Genomic DNA, 16,974 nt, shown 5'->3' with positions numbered 1-16,974 from the left:
CCAGCTCACCCCGAGCTGCCCTGCGTTCCCCTTCCAAGCAGGGGGGCACAGCCCTTTCCGTCCCGAGGAGCCGTGCCGACCCCTCGCCCCGTGTAACCTCCTCTCCCCGCCGCTCGCTGGAGAGCAGCTGCTGGGGTGAATCATTTCAGCATCCTCAAAGGGCAGAGGACTCTGCCAAGCTTCGTGCAACTTCTGGCTGTCACTCTGCTCCATCTGTGTTTCTCCCTGGCCCTTTGAAATCCCGACGCCTCTCCCGCAGTGCCCGCTGACCCCCTCTCTGGAGGAGGTGGGTGCTCTCACCGCAGGGGTGCAGAGCTGACAGCAGAGGCTGTTGGGCGGCCTTGGGCGTTTTTGCCATTTTACGTAGAATCACGAGTTGTTTTGCTGTCCTGTTCCCTCTCCGCCAGCCTGTGAATTGGGGACCTTCTGCAGAGAGGGAACAGCAGGATCCAGGGATGTTCACAGAACGTGCTGGCTACCGGCAGCCTTTTAGGAGAGGGCAGGTCCCCCCTTTTTTGCTCCTGCTAGAACATCTCTCCATTTCTGCCACGTAGCAAGTGCCAAGGCAGGCTTTGTCCTAGAGCTGCCTTTGATACCACTCCAGCCACCCAACACAGCACCAGCAGAGACACTAAAACCCCTTTGCTGTTCATTATGTTTCTTTCATGATCCAAAAAAAAAAAAAAAAAAAAGAAAAAAAAAGTCTATTTAAAGGTTTTTAATCATAGCAGGAGCTTGGCCAATCTCAGCTGTCCAGAGCTTGGGGGAAGTTTTATGCTGCTGCAACCTTCTGCTGTGGTGATACTGAGTCATCAGCCACAAAGCTGACCTGTTGTTCAAGTTGCAGATGTCAAAACTTGACCGCAGGCTGGAGAGATCCGAGCACCGACGCTTTTTTCCAGGCACTGGGGTGTCCGGATGACGGGTAAGGAAGTGTCACGGGCCGGCCTTTGCGGGGACTTTTCCCTTCACCACAAGCCACGTGTGGGCTCGAGCCACAGCAGTGGTCCCAGCCCGGGGCCACCTCATAACCCAGGGTGAGTTTAGGAGAAGCTGGAGGGGACTGGAGGACTGAGGGGGATTTGGTTTAGTGCAAAAGTATTCACCAAGCCTTGTTGTTTCTGCGTGAGCTGCCCACTTCACATGGGGCAGAGATAATTACCCTGCCTTATCTGCTCTTTTCAGCTCAGCCAAACTTCCCCCCAACCCAAATATGACAAAAAGCTCTTTTGGACAGCTTTGCCGTCGAGTTAAAAAGTAGAAGACTTCAAAAAGAACAAGTCACATGTTTTGTTGTTCTCCCTGCCGTCTCCTCCCTCCACTTCCAGTTGAATACACAAACAGAAATACTGCACGCTGGTTTAATTTTCAATCACATTTTTTGAAAATGAATTCCAAGATACAGTACAGCATCTTAGTGTTCTACACAAAGCAAGCTTTCAGCAAAAGGTCAGAGGATCTTAGATGGTGTAAAAATATATCTTAAATAAAATAGTTTCTATAGGAGAGCAAGCTGTGTTGTACATCTCTAGGTCCTCAGAATAATTTACAGAAGGCAGAGGTCTGGTTGTACAATCCACACACTAGAAAAGAGTTAGTGTACATTCATGCTACAAAGTTAGAAAAGGTTGAAGTTCCCGATGGTTGGGGCAGATCTCCAAACCCAAGCAGTGGATGCAGTGGGTGCACTAACAAGCGCCCTGTATTTCAAAGTGAGGAAGTTCAGCACTTCCAGTCTGTAAAGTCAGGAAGCCGATTGTAACAACTCACCTTCCGAGAGGCAGTCTAGTCATTGTAACTCGTTCCTTTCAACTGGCCAAAAAGAACAACTTCTAGCAATAAAGGACTAGCTGTTTTCTTTCTTCGTTCCAGTTTGGAGCTGGTAAGCCAGAGCTGTGTTTTCAGTGTTACAGACTAAAATCACGGCTGTCCCTGTGGTTCGAACGACAGCGAAGGATCCTACTATGGTCTGAGATTCCCCAGCCATTTTCAATAAAGAATTAGCCTTTACATGCTCGGACTGCTGAGCGCAACACAGCAAAACCAGGACGGTCACTTCTCCAACCAGGGTAAAAGTCTTCCCACCCCAGAGCATCAAATCTGGTATATATTCTAAGTGAAAACCAACCAAAAAAAAATAAAAAAGCCTGACAGATTTCTCCTCAAATTTCCTCTATGGATCTGCACACCTCTGAGGCAAATAACACGCAAGTTTTGCCAGCTGAGAGCTTGGCCAGTGCCACGTTTTAGAGCAGCACGATGTGATCCCAGACCCTGGAAACAGCAGCTGCATCCAGCTGTGAGGGCCCTGCAGCTGCAAAGGCCGGGCCCAGCCACGGCGGAGCAGAGCGGAGCTCGGAAAACGCCGCCTTAGTCCTTCGCTTCACCTCCCGCCGAGGGGGACGGCACCCCAGAATTGTGCCAACACCCCCCAGTGCAGGGGGGACGCGCCCACAGCCCGCTGCAGGGGGTGGGAGCGCTGCGGGAGCTGTCGGTGCAGCACCTGTCCCAGGCTTCCCCATTGACTTTACAGAAATAACCACGTTTCCAGAATAGAAAACTTTTCACGCTTTACCCCCGAAGGCGGCAAGTGCTGGCCTTGCAGGTGCCATCTTTAAAAATGAAGAAACAGTAGCAAAGTCCCTTAAAGTGTTTAATATCCTAGATTACAAGCCTTTAGGACTCGTTCGGTTTCTTACACCACTAAGATGGTTTATTCTCCACACCTCACTCCTCATTCCCAAACTACAGTTCTACTCCTGCGCTGGCAGTTCTGCAGTGTCAGGACTGCACGTACTAAAAGGAGATGGATATAATCTAATTTACGCTGTTTATTAAATAAAATCGTTTCTTAACTGAGAATACTTTTAATCCAGGAGAACTGGAAAAGCCTTACACACTGGGCCTAGCCTACTCTACAGCATCCCCTTAGGGAATGCGATGTTCACACATACACACCCACCCACCCCAAAACAGTACACTCTCCAAGAAGAAAGTCAAATGCATGATAGGAGGGGCTCTGAAAAGGTAGGAAGGCAAAATGGTCATTAAGATCTGCCTAAAAATAGCTAAATAGTGCAGTGAAATGCTTTTAAATACCACAGACACCTCCACTGACTGGCAGCCAGGTTTATAAGCAGCTCTGAAGACAATTTCTAGCTGAGCTTTAGTAAACTGGGTGTTCCCAGCCGGAGTCCCGAGCGGTGAGCCTGGCCTACCACCAGCACGGCCAGTTCCAGTACGGGAGCAGGGCATTCCGATTTTCATTTGCCCCTCTTGCCACGGCCTCTCCTGGAAGAAGCTTTGCCCGTGCTCCCCGTGGAGGAGCTGGCAGAAGATGCCACCGCAATGTTGATCTGTCCTTCCTGAATCTCCTGTCGGGTCTCAGCGGGGAGGTGATTGATTTTCTGTTGCGTCTCTAAGTAGAACATGACATCCCGCAACTGCTCCTGGATCTCAGAGATCTGCAGGTCCTTCTGTTCACACGTTTCCTTTAACACTCTCTCCTCTTCCTTTAGTTTGTTCTGAAGCAAGGCTTGATTCGCTCGCAAGCACTTATTCAGTTCTTGCTCCTCCTTCAGCTCGTTGGAGAGTTTAGCCACTTTGTTATTCAGCTGAGAACACCTTACAAACAGAAGCACAAGTCAGGAAAGCAGCATGCTACGCCTAGATCAAACACTACGGCATCCTTTTGATTTCCAATCCTTAGGGCAACTGACCCCCAGCCCCACCAAGACCCCCTGAAATTTGGTTTTCTGGCAAAAGATGGGCAAGGGGAGGCAACGCAAGAGGACTCTGAAATGCCCCTGAGGATTTTTCTACCCAGTTTAAGGCTTGCCAGCACCTGTTTGCCCTCACGGTGTTACCTGCACATGAAATAGGATGTGGTGAAGCCAAATCCCTTCCTGTGTCCCACAAACTGCACAACCTGGGGGGATTCCTCCCCTTGCAAGTGGGGCAACTCCATCTTGTACCAGGTGCCAGCAGGCAGGGTGTGCTGGGGAGCACGGGACTGTAACCTTAAACACGCATCCACAACTTATGGAATAGGTGCCAAAAAGGGCACAGGGATGACTCGGGGTCCTGAGAGCGCCAAGGGCAGTCAGGGACTCCCAGATGCTGGCACCCACCACACTCTGAGTACAAAGCCCTGAAGATACCACTTCCTTCAGAAGCAAGATGCCCCCCCAAGGCTCTCAGTAGCCTCACGTTTCACACAGTGCCTCCCTGCTCCTAAAAAACTCAGTGCTTTTGCCCTGAAAGCTTGCTGGCATCATCCACAAGCTCTTTTCCCCTCAGCAAGGCGGGCTGCAGGAACCCCGGCTCACTAGCCACGGTTGCCTGTTCCAAGCAGGACAGCCAGAGAGGTGGCAGCACCAGGGGCCTGCTGGGCCAGGAGGGACCAAGCACACAGTCCCACCTAGGGAGCTGGAACACAGGCTGCACAGTCCCTGTGCTTGACTTCTCTCAGCCAGACACTCCCTAAGCTCTCCGTTTCTCCCTGGGCTGGGTGAGATGGCTCCGTGGAGCTGCCTTTCTTCTCCTTGGAGGTATCTGCCAATTGCAAACCAGACTGGCGTCTCCTTCTGAGCAGGCAGAGGAAAGATTTCTGAATGCTAAATATGCAGACCATGTAAAAAGAGCCAAGAGCCCAAAAGCTGTGTTCCGCTCAACAGGCACTTCCAATTTGTGAACACCTACAGAAATGAGAGCTTTTTTTAAAATCAGCTGTGTTCTCAGCATACCAGTTTAAATAGCTCAAAACCGCCCAGGAATAGCAAGATATTTTTTTTTTTTTCTTTTTTTTTTCTTTTTGGATGTCAGTGCACGGAGTTTTAATGGCTGCATGGAACTAAACCTGGCAGCGGTACCCACTTCCTTTCGACAGACTGCTTTTCTTTGAGCAAGTCATTCAGCCTCTGTTCCAGACTGTCACACTTCTCAATGGTCTCTTTAAATTTGGTCTTCATGTTGTTAATCTGTAAAAACAAACACACAGGCGTTTCAAACAGATCAAAGTCCTCTGCACTTTCATTATGACATTCAATTTTCTGGAGCGGTTTCTAGACTTTGACCACTTACCACCTCCAGGTAAGCGCAAGTTTTGAGTCAAGAAAAGGTTTCATTTCGATGAAGACCCCCTGCATTACACTTTGCAGTACCCCGACAAGGAACCACGTTGCCGTGGAAGCTGCTCACACAGAACAGCAACTCAGGCTGCAGATCTGTGCCAGGCACCCCATTCAAACAAAAGCTGCATCAGATCCTTAACTTCTTATTGACTGCAGTTAAGCATTCATTTAGCCATTCTCTCAGACATTTTTGTACCTGTCAGCAAACTTAAATTTCCATCTTAAGGCTTTACAACGCCAGGCTTTTGCTCATTTTAAGCTAAACTCAAATAAGTATAGTCTGAAAATTAACATGCTCCTTTGCTCAGCACTGACTCAGCAGCTCGCTGTCATAAGGCACTGACCTACTGACACGAATATCTTACTCATGCAAAACGCCAACAGAAACACACGTACATTGGCTTCCTCTTCCCCAGACTCTTACTGCTGAAGAAAACCAAGTTCTCATTCTCTAGGCATGGCACAGAATACGTTAAAACCTCCAACATAAGACTTGTTTTTTCTGTATTAGGGTCAAAAGCATGCCTGCCTGTAGTGGAGGCAGGAATTTAAGGGAAAAATGCTCTCCTGGAGGAGCAATCTGGATAAATGTCAGTGTCAGCACACATGGTGCCTTCACTGATGCCAGAGTCGATGCAGAGCAGGTTTTAAGCCTTCCGGCCTTAATCACTGAATGTTTATGCAGCTGATGGTTCATTTGGGGAAGTGGCCTGAGCGCTGATAATGGAACACACTGCGTAGTGGCACGGAGCCAGACAAGACTCACATGGAGCAAGTGCCACGAGTAAAATTGTAAGGCTCTTTGGACATGAAACTGCATGTGGTGCATGTATCATAGTCGCTTCACTCTGAGGTTGCTTTGTGCATCATGTTTCATGGTCTTGTGCAAGACGATTTTTCCTGTATCTTTTCTTTTTACAGGGCCCACCATAAGATTTTGGGGATGTTCTCTAGACCAAGGTCAATGACCACTATTTCAATGGTCATAATTGCTACATTCATGATGCTACTTAAGTGCAGATACTAAATGCTTAATTAGAAGTCATGTAGAAAGTTCAGTTCAGGACTCAACCTTAAATCCTGATGCACTTTAAACCTAGTTGAAAGGATCTACGTAGAGTGAAAGGCATTAAAATATTCTCACTGGGTTTTTGCCCATGACATTTTGAAGTGGTCCTGCCCACAGGATGCTTTATAGGAGGAGACTCTGAACTTTTCCCAAAGGGTGACAAGGAGAGATGGGGGATCAAAAAGAAAGGGCAAATCAATATGCATTTGGAGCAGAAAGACAGCTTCCCCTTTCTGCAGCCGCACAAATTAAAGTCATATTGTCTATGCTACACTAACCCTCCCTAGAGACACACGTCAGCCTGAGACGGATGGCAGCAGCAAGCAGGGATCCTGCAGTACCACGGACTTGCTTCCACCACTGCTGCAGTTTCCTGAGCAGCACATTTTAAATCAACCTTCCATCTAGGTGGCAATCTACCTACCTCTGCACCACCGAGCAGCAAATTGCTAGATCTGAGCATTGAGATAAGGGATAGATCTTGGAGCCAGTTTTCTCAGCTGGCAGTGAAACAGGCTACGTGAGGCCACGTCACACAACGATCGGGCTGTAGGAGAGACTGAACAGCTCCATCTCCCATTTAACTTCACAGCATCCCGGGGCCTGTTTCAGCAGTTTCACACGTGCCCAGAGCAAAGCTCACCTCTTCAGCCGTATCCTTTTCTATTCGGACAATCTTGTTTTCCCAATAGATTCGCTGTGATTCCAGCTGGCTCGTTAGCAAATACGAGTACTATAAACACAGAAGATACACACAGAACGGTCAGCTTTTCCGTAAGGATGGCTACGCTGATTAAGAACCCCAAAGGGCTCCAATATACAAATCAATTTAATCAGATGAAATTGAGCATACAGGACATTCTGAACATATGCGCAAACTGCAGATCCAGCAGATGTGTTTCACCAATTTGGTTTCCAAATCAAATCACTTGAAGTCAAGGAAAGCCTTTCGAGCACAACAGCAAGGAGCAAGTAAAAGTTCTGCCAAGCTGTACCCAGTATCATGCCAAAAACTTTTTGAAGAGATTTTTCATTGTAGTAGTAATAAATCTCTACAAGTTTCACGCTCCACAGGAAACTGAAGCATCGACCATCCCCATCAAGAGTCTGAGATCCCAAAGGCTGAGCTGCTGCTCATTCCCAGCCCAAAACCCAAGGCAAAAGGGTAAATGCACATTTCTAGCTTCACAGTAAGAACATCTCTGGGAAAGCATCCTCAGCTGTGTACAACTATTCACAATTATTGTTCTCCAACATGTCTGGCCCCTTCCAACGTTACTTTGGCATCTGAACAAGGATATATGCCTTACATCCCCTCTTTTTCCTTCTGGTTCTGCAAATGAGTTATGAGAAGGTTGGAAAACCTGATCATTTCTTATCATCAGGCTAATAAGCACCAAATTAGGCATTCACTACAGATTAAACCTGTGCAAAAAGCCTTGAACACTCTCAGGAATATCTGAGTGCCAAAATACACTGTCAAATTAATTCTCTCTAGAAATACTTAGATCTCATAACCTTGGTAGAGAGGTCTTACATACTTTAAGCACCAACCTCCCAGAAAAAAGGGGTTAAAACCAGCTGGTTTTGCATCTAAGTATTACTCAGAGAAGTCGCGGAAAAGCAACTAAATATTTATGTGAGCAATAAGCTTACAAAGCCTGGTCTCTATGGGCTGCTCCTCCTCAGATACCCTTGTGTCTAATGCAGCTGAAATCATTCTGCAGTATATTTGCTCAGTGGAGCACTAATTTTGAGTTTCTCTCCTTTACTGTTCTAGTTCGGGTAGGAGAAGCAGGCCAACAGGTACCACCAAAAGAAAAAAAAAAGAGAAAAGAAAAAAAATCATTATCTGTTCAAGAGAAGGGAGCAGAACGGGGCTGTTGGCTTTCTTTGACAGCCAAGGTAAGCACACAGCTATGGGTTCCTACATACCCGTTCCATTTACAAGCTAAACTACTCCAACTGACAGCTCCACACACATCCTGGCTCTTCAGCCAAGCCACAGATCCACGAGGAAAGCTCTGGTGAGTTCGAGCATTCAGAACCATTTCTCTCTCCACTGACCTGAGTGTTTGCAGCAGCGTAACCAGCTAACCTTCAATCTACTGCTGAACACAGGACACAACTGCAGCCAGCTTACGCTTAGCTGCATTGGCTCTGCAGAGCCAAGAAGTTTTGGTTGGGTTTTTTTTTTTAAAAAAAAAGGCAGTAAAAACATCCTGCTTTTGCCTGAAGATGATTGCCTACATGCAGAGAGCAGGTTTGCTGCATAAGCTGATGTAATTTTCCTGTAGTCATATCTGGATTTGAAACACTTCCACACAGCAGCACAATGCAGAGTCTAACAAGCCAAAATATTTACCTCTAATTGTAAGGCATCAATTTTCTCTTCCTGACACATATCTCCCTCACACTCATACTGAACTATCTTCCCATCAGTTTTACTTGCAACCAGTCGATGGACGTAGTTATCTGAAGAGAGAAAAAAAAAAAAAAAAAAATTCAACCACAGGGAGTTTTAGCTTAAGAACACCCAGGTTGACACCAGTGGAAATACTTTATGCAGCACAATTAACCGTGCAGACTGCTGCAACAGCATATTAGCAAGGCAGAAAGCCAACAACAGATGTATTTGTTATTTAGCAGACTTCGCACAGACACCTTACAGGATATTTATTACAGCAGCCCATTCCCATACCTCAGGGCAAATTGATGGAAAGGGAGTAACAAACACATTCCACAGAGACTATGGGACCGCCCTGGTTCATTACAGAATCATGTTCTCCCTCCTCCATCTGCTACAGACCCACAAAAACTGCTATTAGAGAGGAGACGGATGTTCCCAAAAGACAAGGTATTAGTACAGATGCAAACCCCTTAATCTCCAAGCAAACTCTATGGCAAATATTCTTACCAAGGGGTCCCGAAAGCCGTTTTACAAACAAGGTCACCCTACAAGAGGGGAAAACAGAGCGTTTACCTCCAGCATAATCCCAGACTCTGTGGTTGGTCAACTGCATCGCGTAGGTATGCTGGGTCTCCTCAAAGTGTTTGTAAGCGTGTCGACTCACGTACCGGCCACAGCCTATGTGCCCACATATTAAACAGATCCAGAGGTTCTGTCGACAGAAGGAGAAAGCTCTGTACAGGCAGCGCTGTCGAGAGGCCTGATGTGCTGCCGATGGCACGCTGGCGCTGTGCACACCCTGTCGCTTCCTTAGGAAGCCACCAGCGTTCGCTTCTCCCCCTCCTTCTCTGAAGCTCTGCTCAGCTGGGAGGCTGAACCCAAGGACGTACCTGCTCATTACAAGGCTGCAGGTGCTGACAGATGGGCACAAACATGGAGGGAAGAATGGCCTCGACTAACGAACGAGGCACCTCAGCAGGACAAGAGCAAGCTCTGAAGAGCACAGGCTAGAAGGGACCACCAAGTTCAGTGCCACTTTACCTGCCTGCTACCATACTCATCACACTCTGATCAGCTTATATGCTAATACTTCTTTCTAAGAAACAAAGATTCGTCAGAACAGGAAATCTGTGAGGTAAGATTCCTTCCCAGTACTGATTCCAACTCAAAAGGAAAGCAGATACACCACTGTCTGGTAAAATCAGCCCCAAAGCAGCCACAGAATTAACCCCAAAAGCAACTAGAGCAGCTGTGCAGTCAGATCTAGTCTAGATCTCAGTCACCATCCACCCACCTACTTACTTCTTGAACTCCACACTCAAAACACTTGTTCTCTTCCACTGGCTCAGGCGTTTGGCAGTACCTGCAGACAGGACACCTGAAGGGCAAGAAGCATCATGATTAGACACAAGGAGCTCCATCTTAATATTATGGTAATTAAAAAGAGAGCCAGAGAGCTCAAAGGAAACGCCTGATGCTGCGGGATGCTCCCTATGTGCACACATCTCTTGGTTCATGTTTACCCCACTCAAATTCGCCTCCGTTCCACGCAAAGCTATTGTTTTTAACCCAGTAAGTGACAGGAAAACAAAGAACAGTTCTTCCAAAGCCATTTCACAGTCTCAGCTTGATCTGGTTTTGCTGCAGTCCAAGCACAGAGAACATCTGCAACCAAGAGCATCAGTGGGGCTGCCAGCAACGTCAGTCTCTGCCAGTGAGCGAAACAGCCACGAGCGAGCTCACGAAACCCTTCCCCACCTCAGCCATAAACATTGCAAGAAGCAGTTGTACGTGTGTTACACATCTCTGAACATTTGCTCCTCCAGACTGCTGCCAGCTGATATCTTCAGGTCTCCGTCACCTGCAGGCTTTTATGCAGCAGCTACACACTGTTGTGGAAAGATGCTGTAACTACACACTGCTGAGGACAGGCTGAGTGACAGAGGGAGGTACCTACACTTTGCAAACGTACCTTAGTATTTAAAACAACCCTAAAGAGATGAGAAGGTGCTTCAGTTTCACCCCAACCCAATGGATTCAGCCTCAGCCCTTCCAGGAAGAACATCCCATAACTGTACCCTAAAAGAATCAGCAGCAGGCACCCTGATATCATTTCTTTTGGAACTGTACCACTGTGCTGCCAGAAAGACAGGAGACCCAAGCCAGAAGGTACCTTTGTCCAGACCCCAAGCACTAGGAGCTCAGCTAGGGACAGGGGGAACTGAGGCTGCGCATCCTGCTCTCAGGACTGTTTATGTATTTTTCATTAGCTGCTGGATAAGCTACAGAAATATTCAAGGGAGGAGACAATTGGATTGCAGTCAGCTTTTTATACAAATTCAGGCACTTACAGCCTCCGTGGCGCCTAAGCAAAGTGGACAGGGATTTTCTTTTATCGTTCTTCTAGACCGGGAGCATAAGTTCTGCTTAAATTGTATATTAGATATTTAAGTGCTATTCTGGATCTTGCTCCTGCGCTGGCTAAGCTCCACTGCTTCAAATTTAAACTGGGTTTGATTTATGGAGCAAAGCAGCCCATAAACTTGAATAGCTACAAATCTGATTAATCTTACTGAGGTTCTGTTACTTTGGCTTACAAATGATATACAGAGGGATAAGATTTTCCTCACGCTCCTGTCAGAGAATCGGGCAGTCAGGGGTACCAGTGACAGAGAAGAAAAGACAGTGAAGACCAGCAGCCTTCCGCTGCACTATCTCTGACCAGCCGGCACGCAGTAAAACAGCATCCAGGAGAACGCAAAATACACACGACTGATAGCACTGGGGGGCTCTGCAGTCAGGAGCTCGGACGCCCTGAAATCCCCATCCACAGGGGTGTGAAAGATGGAAAGGGCCAGAACAGGGAAGGCTCAGCAGTAGCAGAAAGAAGAGCTGCTTTAAGGACAGACTCAGGTCTGACCCCCAGCCCTTGCCCAGTGCCGCTCCCCTCACTCAGCCCACACCCACCTTGTAGATCCTGCCTCCCCTTCCTGACTTCTTCTCCCCGTCTCCTCCTCCCTGTCTCCTTTCTGTCTCACTTTCCCATCCTGTCCCCCTGCACACCTGCATCCTTTAAGTGAGGCAGCAGCACTGCAGGGCTCCCCAAAGGACCCTCAAGCTCCAGCCAGAGGAGCAGATCTGCCTCTGGCGCAGCCTCAGCTACACCAAGCACAGGAATGACTGAGTGAAACAGGGCTGTGCGTGCATCCAGTGCTGTTTGCCTCAGTATTTTTATCCTACACTATTTTAAAATAATCAGCATTACTCTACAACTCCCTGCCTGCCTTAGCAGTGAGGCCCATGGGAGACACTCTTCAATTAAATTTGGCGGGGAGATTTCTCTCTGGGAGTCCCTTAATGGGAAAAAAAAAAAAAAAAAGTGCATTAGAACTTGCAGTAATTCCTGCCCCCACATTTGGATAAGCAGAACCAGTCTTGTCAGCATGAAACCACCACACTCAAAACAGAGTTTCAGATATGGAAATAAAGAAAAGGCTCTTACGTGGTGTCCTCCCACCGCTGCAGACACTGGCTATGAAAGCTGTGGTTACACAGCGTGGTAAGGATCCCGTTCACGGACTCATCCATCCTCTCCAGGCACACCGTGCACTTCGGGAGCTCCGTCAGATCCATCACAGGCAGGCTGGCCCCCTTCAAAAGACCAAGCAGAGACAAATTGCTCAGCACCTTCCAATCACCATAAATAAAGCAGCCACATAAGAAAAAGTCAAAGTTCTCTCCTATTAGTGCTGGCATTAGGGTGCAAAACCACTACAGAGTAATCCTGTGAGGTTACACAGTGGTTAGAAATTCAGGAAAAAAAACAAAACAACGAAACACAACATGATCCACAGTATTCAATAGACCACAGCCAGGATCCTCATCACAGCACGGGCTCAGTGCAGTGGCTGCACCTGCAACCAGCCCTGTGCTGTTTTCTGGATTCACTCGATCTGTTGCCCATGGGAGGGTCAGGTCAGAGACGCTGCAGACGTGAGGCACGAAGCCCATGAAGTCACCAAACAAACTCCCCCAAGTAGCACTGGAATGGGAAATGGGGTTTGGGTTGAGGCAGGAAAGCAGTTCTTACAGCATCCTGCCCAGTCCAAATCATCCCGTTAAAATTCTCTGAAGTGCAGGGAAAACAAAACAAAAAAAGCAAACCAAAACAAGCTTACATCTTCTGATTTGAAGACTTCAGCCCTTTCCACGTACACCAGCTGGCAAACATCCTCCTCTATAGAGTTGAACTGCCGACCGTTGCACGCCATGTAAAAGCTATCTGCATCAGCCTGTGCACAAAACCAAGGAAACCAGTTAAAAAGAGAAAACTCACAGCTGATACAACCCAGGAAGAGGAGGAGAAACCAGCTGTACCCCCTCTTCTCCCCTCCACCAAGCCCCGTAACACCAGAGGAGATATTTCAGCTCCTGCCAGCAGGCACTGCATCCTGGCACCGGGTTTAGCGTTACCACTTGAAGACAAGAAGTGAAGTTCACGGCAACGACAGCTACTCTGACATCCGAGCATTCGGCAGGAATAACAGATTTCCCTTCAGCATCTGATTTGCCCTTTGTCAGCAATTTCAGTGTATTTGCAAAGCAAATTTGGTCTCTGCAAAAATTTAAAAGGGCCACATTGCAGGACACCGATACCCGTGTCAGGGAAAGAAAGAGCAATTTAACTGTGGGAAAGAATCCATTTCACTGGTCACAATTCAGGCATGCTCTGAACTGTGCCCGAGAGGCACTTGTAAAGAGGCAGAACCAAAACAAAACCTGTCAAATACATCATCCACTTTCACTCAGTAACCTCCCCAAACCCTTTCTCCTGTAAAAGATCGCACCAGATCGAGGCAAATTAGCTGAAAGCCATATTCCTGCTCACTCCAGCCAGAAGCATTAAGGCCCTTTGAGATTTGCTTTTGCTACCTGCAGACGCAGTCATTAGGGGTCACTGGGGAACAGGGCTTCAGGGAATTTCCTAAGGAACAGGAATTTCTGGGTGGATCGAGTCCAAGTTTATGGATTTGCTGCAAGGCCGTTTAGCACTAGGTATTTGCCCGTGTAATCTGATACAGCGAAGTACAAAATGCGTCTTTGCAACTACTGCAAAGAGCACAAAACGCACACAAACACTACACCAGTGCAACAGGCACGGGAGATACCTCACACAGCATTCACGGCTGGGGGGAACCTCTCCCCGAACCCCAAAATAAGTCATTTGCAGTTGGGAGAAGAGAAGGTACAAGTCCCCATGGGAACTGGCAGGGGAAAAGCTTAAAGCTACGTAGTTCAAGAGGACCAATAAGCAGCAAATTCTGTTATCTGGTTATCAGTTCACCCCCTAGGCTCCCAGTTTTGGGGGTGACTGTCCTTTTCCCACTGTACTGGCAGTGGCTGTGAAACCACACAGCTCCTCAAAAAAGCAGAATAAGCCTTTCCTAAAATGCAAACAAAGCCCCACTGGCTGGGTCCTTTCTGTTCAGCATAGTATAATGCACCACTCTCCTTTTTAATATGCTTTGAGACAGCAGAGAACTGTGTATCCTTACTGTTTGTTGGTTTTTGGTTTTTTTTTTTAAATATCCTACCAACAAGAAATAGGATAGCTAGCACGTGGCAGACACTTGCCTCCAGGTCAAGGTGTGGGACTAATCCTAGTCAGCAGCCCTGGGCAAGCCCTGGGCAAGAGGACAGGACTGTTTCTCCCAAGGTGACGCACAATCTTGGCTAACAGCTGGCCAGTGAAGCCCGACAGCGCTCCCAATATACAACAGCACAGTCCCTTCTACAGCAAAGGGACTTCCAGCTCTTACCTGCGAGCTAAACTTTATCAGGACCATGTACTGGTTTGGAGTGGAATCTCGGATGATTTTCATGTGCTCGATTACTTCGTAGAAGGAGGCCACAAACTTCATCAGGTCATGGCTGGTCATCGTGGCGGGGACCGTGAGGATACACAGCATGGCACTGCGCCTCACGTCTTCTTTTAGAGAGGTCATCTTGCTGATGAGACAAGTGACACAACTTCATCTCAGTTCAGAGAGAGCAAAGGCACAGCTGGACACATCGCATTACCAGCAACTGCAGTTACTACAGTAATTTTGTTGTCAAGCTTAATCCTCTTTTGTACCTTTGTAGTATTAAGAAAGAGAAGCAAGGGGTTGTGCTAAGAGCCCAACGTATCCACGTGAAACTATTACTCTTTAGCAAAGGGTTAAACTGGGCAGCTCCAATAAACAATGATTTTGTCAGGAATAATTTGACATCTGTTTTTCTATAAGAACAGCTGAAGTTGGCAAGCCACAGGTGCTCAGAACTACTCCTAGAACAAGCGAGCAATGTTTGTTACTATTTCAAATGCCCATTTTGTGTCTCCTGATAGCTTTCAGGAAGACCTGAAATGGAAGTTCTCACACAATTACAGGGGAACAGGGTGAAATTGTAATCCCTGAAACACAGGGGGAAACCCCCTGCCTCAGACAGCTCCTCAGGCCTGTCACCAAGACCCCAGAGATCACAATTTCATTGTGGGATCCCTTGAGAAGCTGCTTTCAACTGTCATTTCTAAGGAACCCACGTTTATCTACAGCCCCTGGGACAAGCCCTCTCGACCCGGAGCCGCGGGACCAAGGCCAGCCTCAAGCTCCACCATTAACACAAGGACCCGTCTGCCCTCCTGGGTGCAAGTCACCCTTCCTGTTTGTCCCAGCTCAGGAGCCACAGCCCCGGGGTGACAGACTCACCCTTCCGGGTGACAGCATTATTCAGGAGCACTTGTTCCTACTAGAGCTACAATTAGTCAAGCATTCTTACTTTGTTTTGTACAGGTGCATAATGCCGTGAACAATTTCAACCGAGGGATTCCCGCTGAAGAAGGAAATCTGGTCAGGGAGCTGTTTTGATGGTGAGTCTGGGGCAGCCTCACGCTCTTTACTTTGATCGTCATGTTTATTTTTATCCTCGGCAGATGCAGCCTCTGAAGATTTTCTTCCTTCCATGGCAGCTTTTGTCTCATCTTTTACAAACCAAAAGTTTCCGCGTTACCAACGGCGCATCAGAAACCTCTGCTGTTCCCTAAGCACAGCCTGCATGTACACAACAGCACCCCAAGAAGTGAAATTACAACCCTGAAAAGCAGCAGAACAGGGCACCTCTCATCCTCACTGTTCCAGGGGAAACTCCAGACCTGCCAGACACCCACCACGAGCCCCCGGCAGGACCCTGCTGCTGCAGGTCAAGCCAGGAGAGTTTTGTACCATGCCTACTGAAATCCCCAACAAGCACCAGTACCAACACGAAGCAACTGGGACAGGTTTGCTGAGCGGGGGTGAGGAGCAGGCTGCTCCTCCTGTGCTGCTCCGCTGGCAGTTCGGATATTTGACAAGACTCGGTGCTTCCATCCTTAAACTGCCGCTTTATCAGGGAATTTAAACATCTGCAGAGCTGAATGGTTTTATTGCTACAAACCAGCAACGCTGTCAAGCAAAAAACTGACAAGCCCGCGGCACAGTCTAAAATAAATTAACCCTTTAGGAGCAGGAAATGTTTGCCAGAGGTAACCAGCTCTCCTAGCCGGCCCCCAACAGACATTCCTTAACTTCTTTACTCGTTTTCCAAGCTGCGTGTCTGACTCAAGACCCACAAACCCAGCAGCACCCCCACCGTCCCCACACTGACAGATCGCTGTCCCCGCTGGGGCCGGCGCCTGGAAACGGCTGCGCTCCCCTCCCGCGACGAGGAGCTGCCCCACAAGCGGGGTGGGTGACAACCACGGCCCCGAAAACCAGCGTTACCCGCCCCTGAGGCCGGTACCTGGCCGCGGCTGGATGGTCTCAATGATCACGTCGGTCATTTCCCTGCGGCCGAGGTGCTGGTGGAGGATGGCCGCCCGCTCCCCGGGGCCTTTCCCTTCCAAACAGGACGGCACAGCGGCCGGGGCCGCCCCGGTGTTCTCCGCAGCCATCTCCGGAGCTGCGCAGGGAAGAGGAGGCGTTGGGACAGGGCGCTGGGAGCGGAGCCCCGGGACCGCGACACAGCGGCGGCAGCACCGGGACGGCGGCCGCGACCCCCTCCCCGGGAGCGGACAAGGCAGAGCTCCCTCCCCCGCCCCGGCGGACAGGGCTGCCCCCCGGGGGGAGCGAACCGGCCCCGGGGGGAACTCACCGGCCGCGCTGTAAGCGAAGCCCGCGGGCAGCGGCGAGTGCTCGTCCAGCTCCAGCCGGATCACCACCAGGGACACGCTCATGGGCCCGGGCACCGCGGGCCGCCACCGCGCTCCGAGGAGGCCAACGGAGACAAAACACCGCTTCCGCCTCCCGCACCTTTCCCCTCTGACCCCGCCGGGGTCACGCCGGCGG

At 48.9% G+C, this 16,974-nt stretch overlaps 1 protein-coding gene across 1 annotated transcript; it reads right to left on the bottom strand.

Annotated features, from left to right (window-relative positions):
- Positions 1-1,270: 1,270 nt before the first annotated feature.
- BRAP (BRCA1 associated protein) lies at positions 1,271-16,939 on the bottom strand. The gene is made up of 12 exons (XM_074921453.1): positions 16,781-16,939; positions 16,430-16,588; positions 15,431-15,632; positions 14,431-14,620; positions 12,790-12,903; positions 12,114-12,262; positions 9,914-9,989; positions 9,185-9,323; positions 8,567-8,676; positions 6,845-6,934; positions 4,876-4,979; positions 1,271-3,624 (listed from the first exon to the last, which is right to left on the bottom strand). The coding sequence occupies exons 1-12, from the start codon at positions 16,860-16,862 to the stop codon at positions 3,264-3,266; spliced, it is 1,776 nt and encodes a 591-aa protein (XP_074777554.1). The 5' UTR covers positions 16,863-16,939; the 3' UTR covers positions 1,271-3,263.
- Between the last annotated feature and the right edge of the window lie 35 nt (positions 16,940-16,974).

The sequence above is a fragment of the Athene noctua genome, chromosome 17, assembly GCF_965140245.1.
Source record: "Athene noctua chromosome 17, bAthNoc1.hap1.1, whole genome shotgun sequence".
NCBI lineage: Eukaryota > Metazoa > Chordata > Aves > Strigiformes > Strigidae > Athene > Athene noctua.
This window is presented reverse-complemented; position numbering and strand designations above follow the sequence as displayed.

What these genes read in the sequence shown, in the direction of transcription:
- BRAP (XM_074921453.1), bottom strand. Translation starts at nt 16,862, where the DNA reads ATGAGCGTGTCCCTGGTGGTGATCCGGCTGGAGCTGGACGAGCACTCG. An exon ending in TGATAAAGTTTAGCTCGCAG is followed by an intron (nt 12,904 to 14,430) that starts GTAAGAGCTGGA and finishes TTTTGTGCACAG; the next exon opens with GCTGATGCAGATAGCTTTTA. An exon ending in TTGATGCCTTACAATTAGAG is followed by an intron (nt 6,935 to 8,566) that starts GTAAATATTTTG and finishes CTGTGTTTATAG; the next exon opens with TACTCGTATTTGCTAACGAG.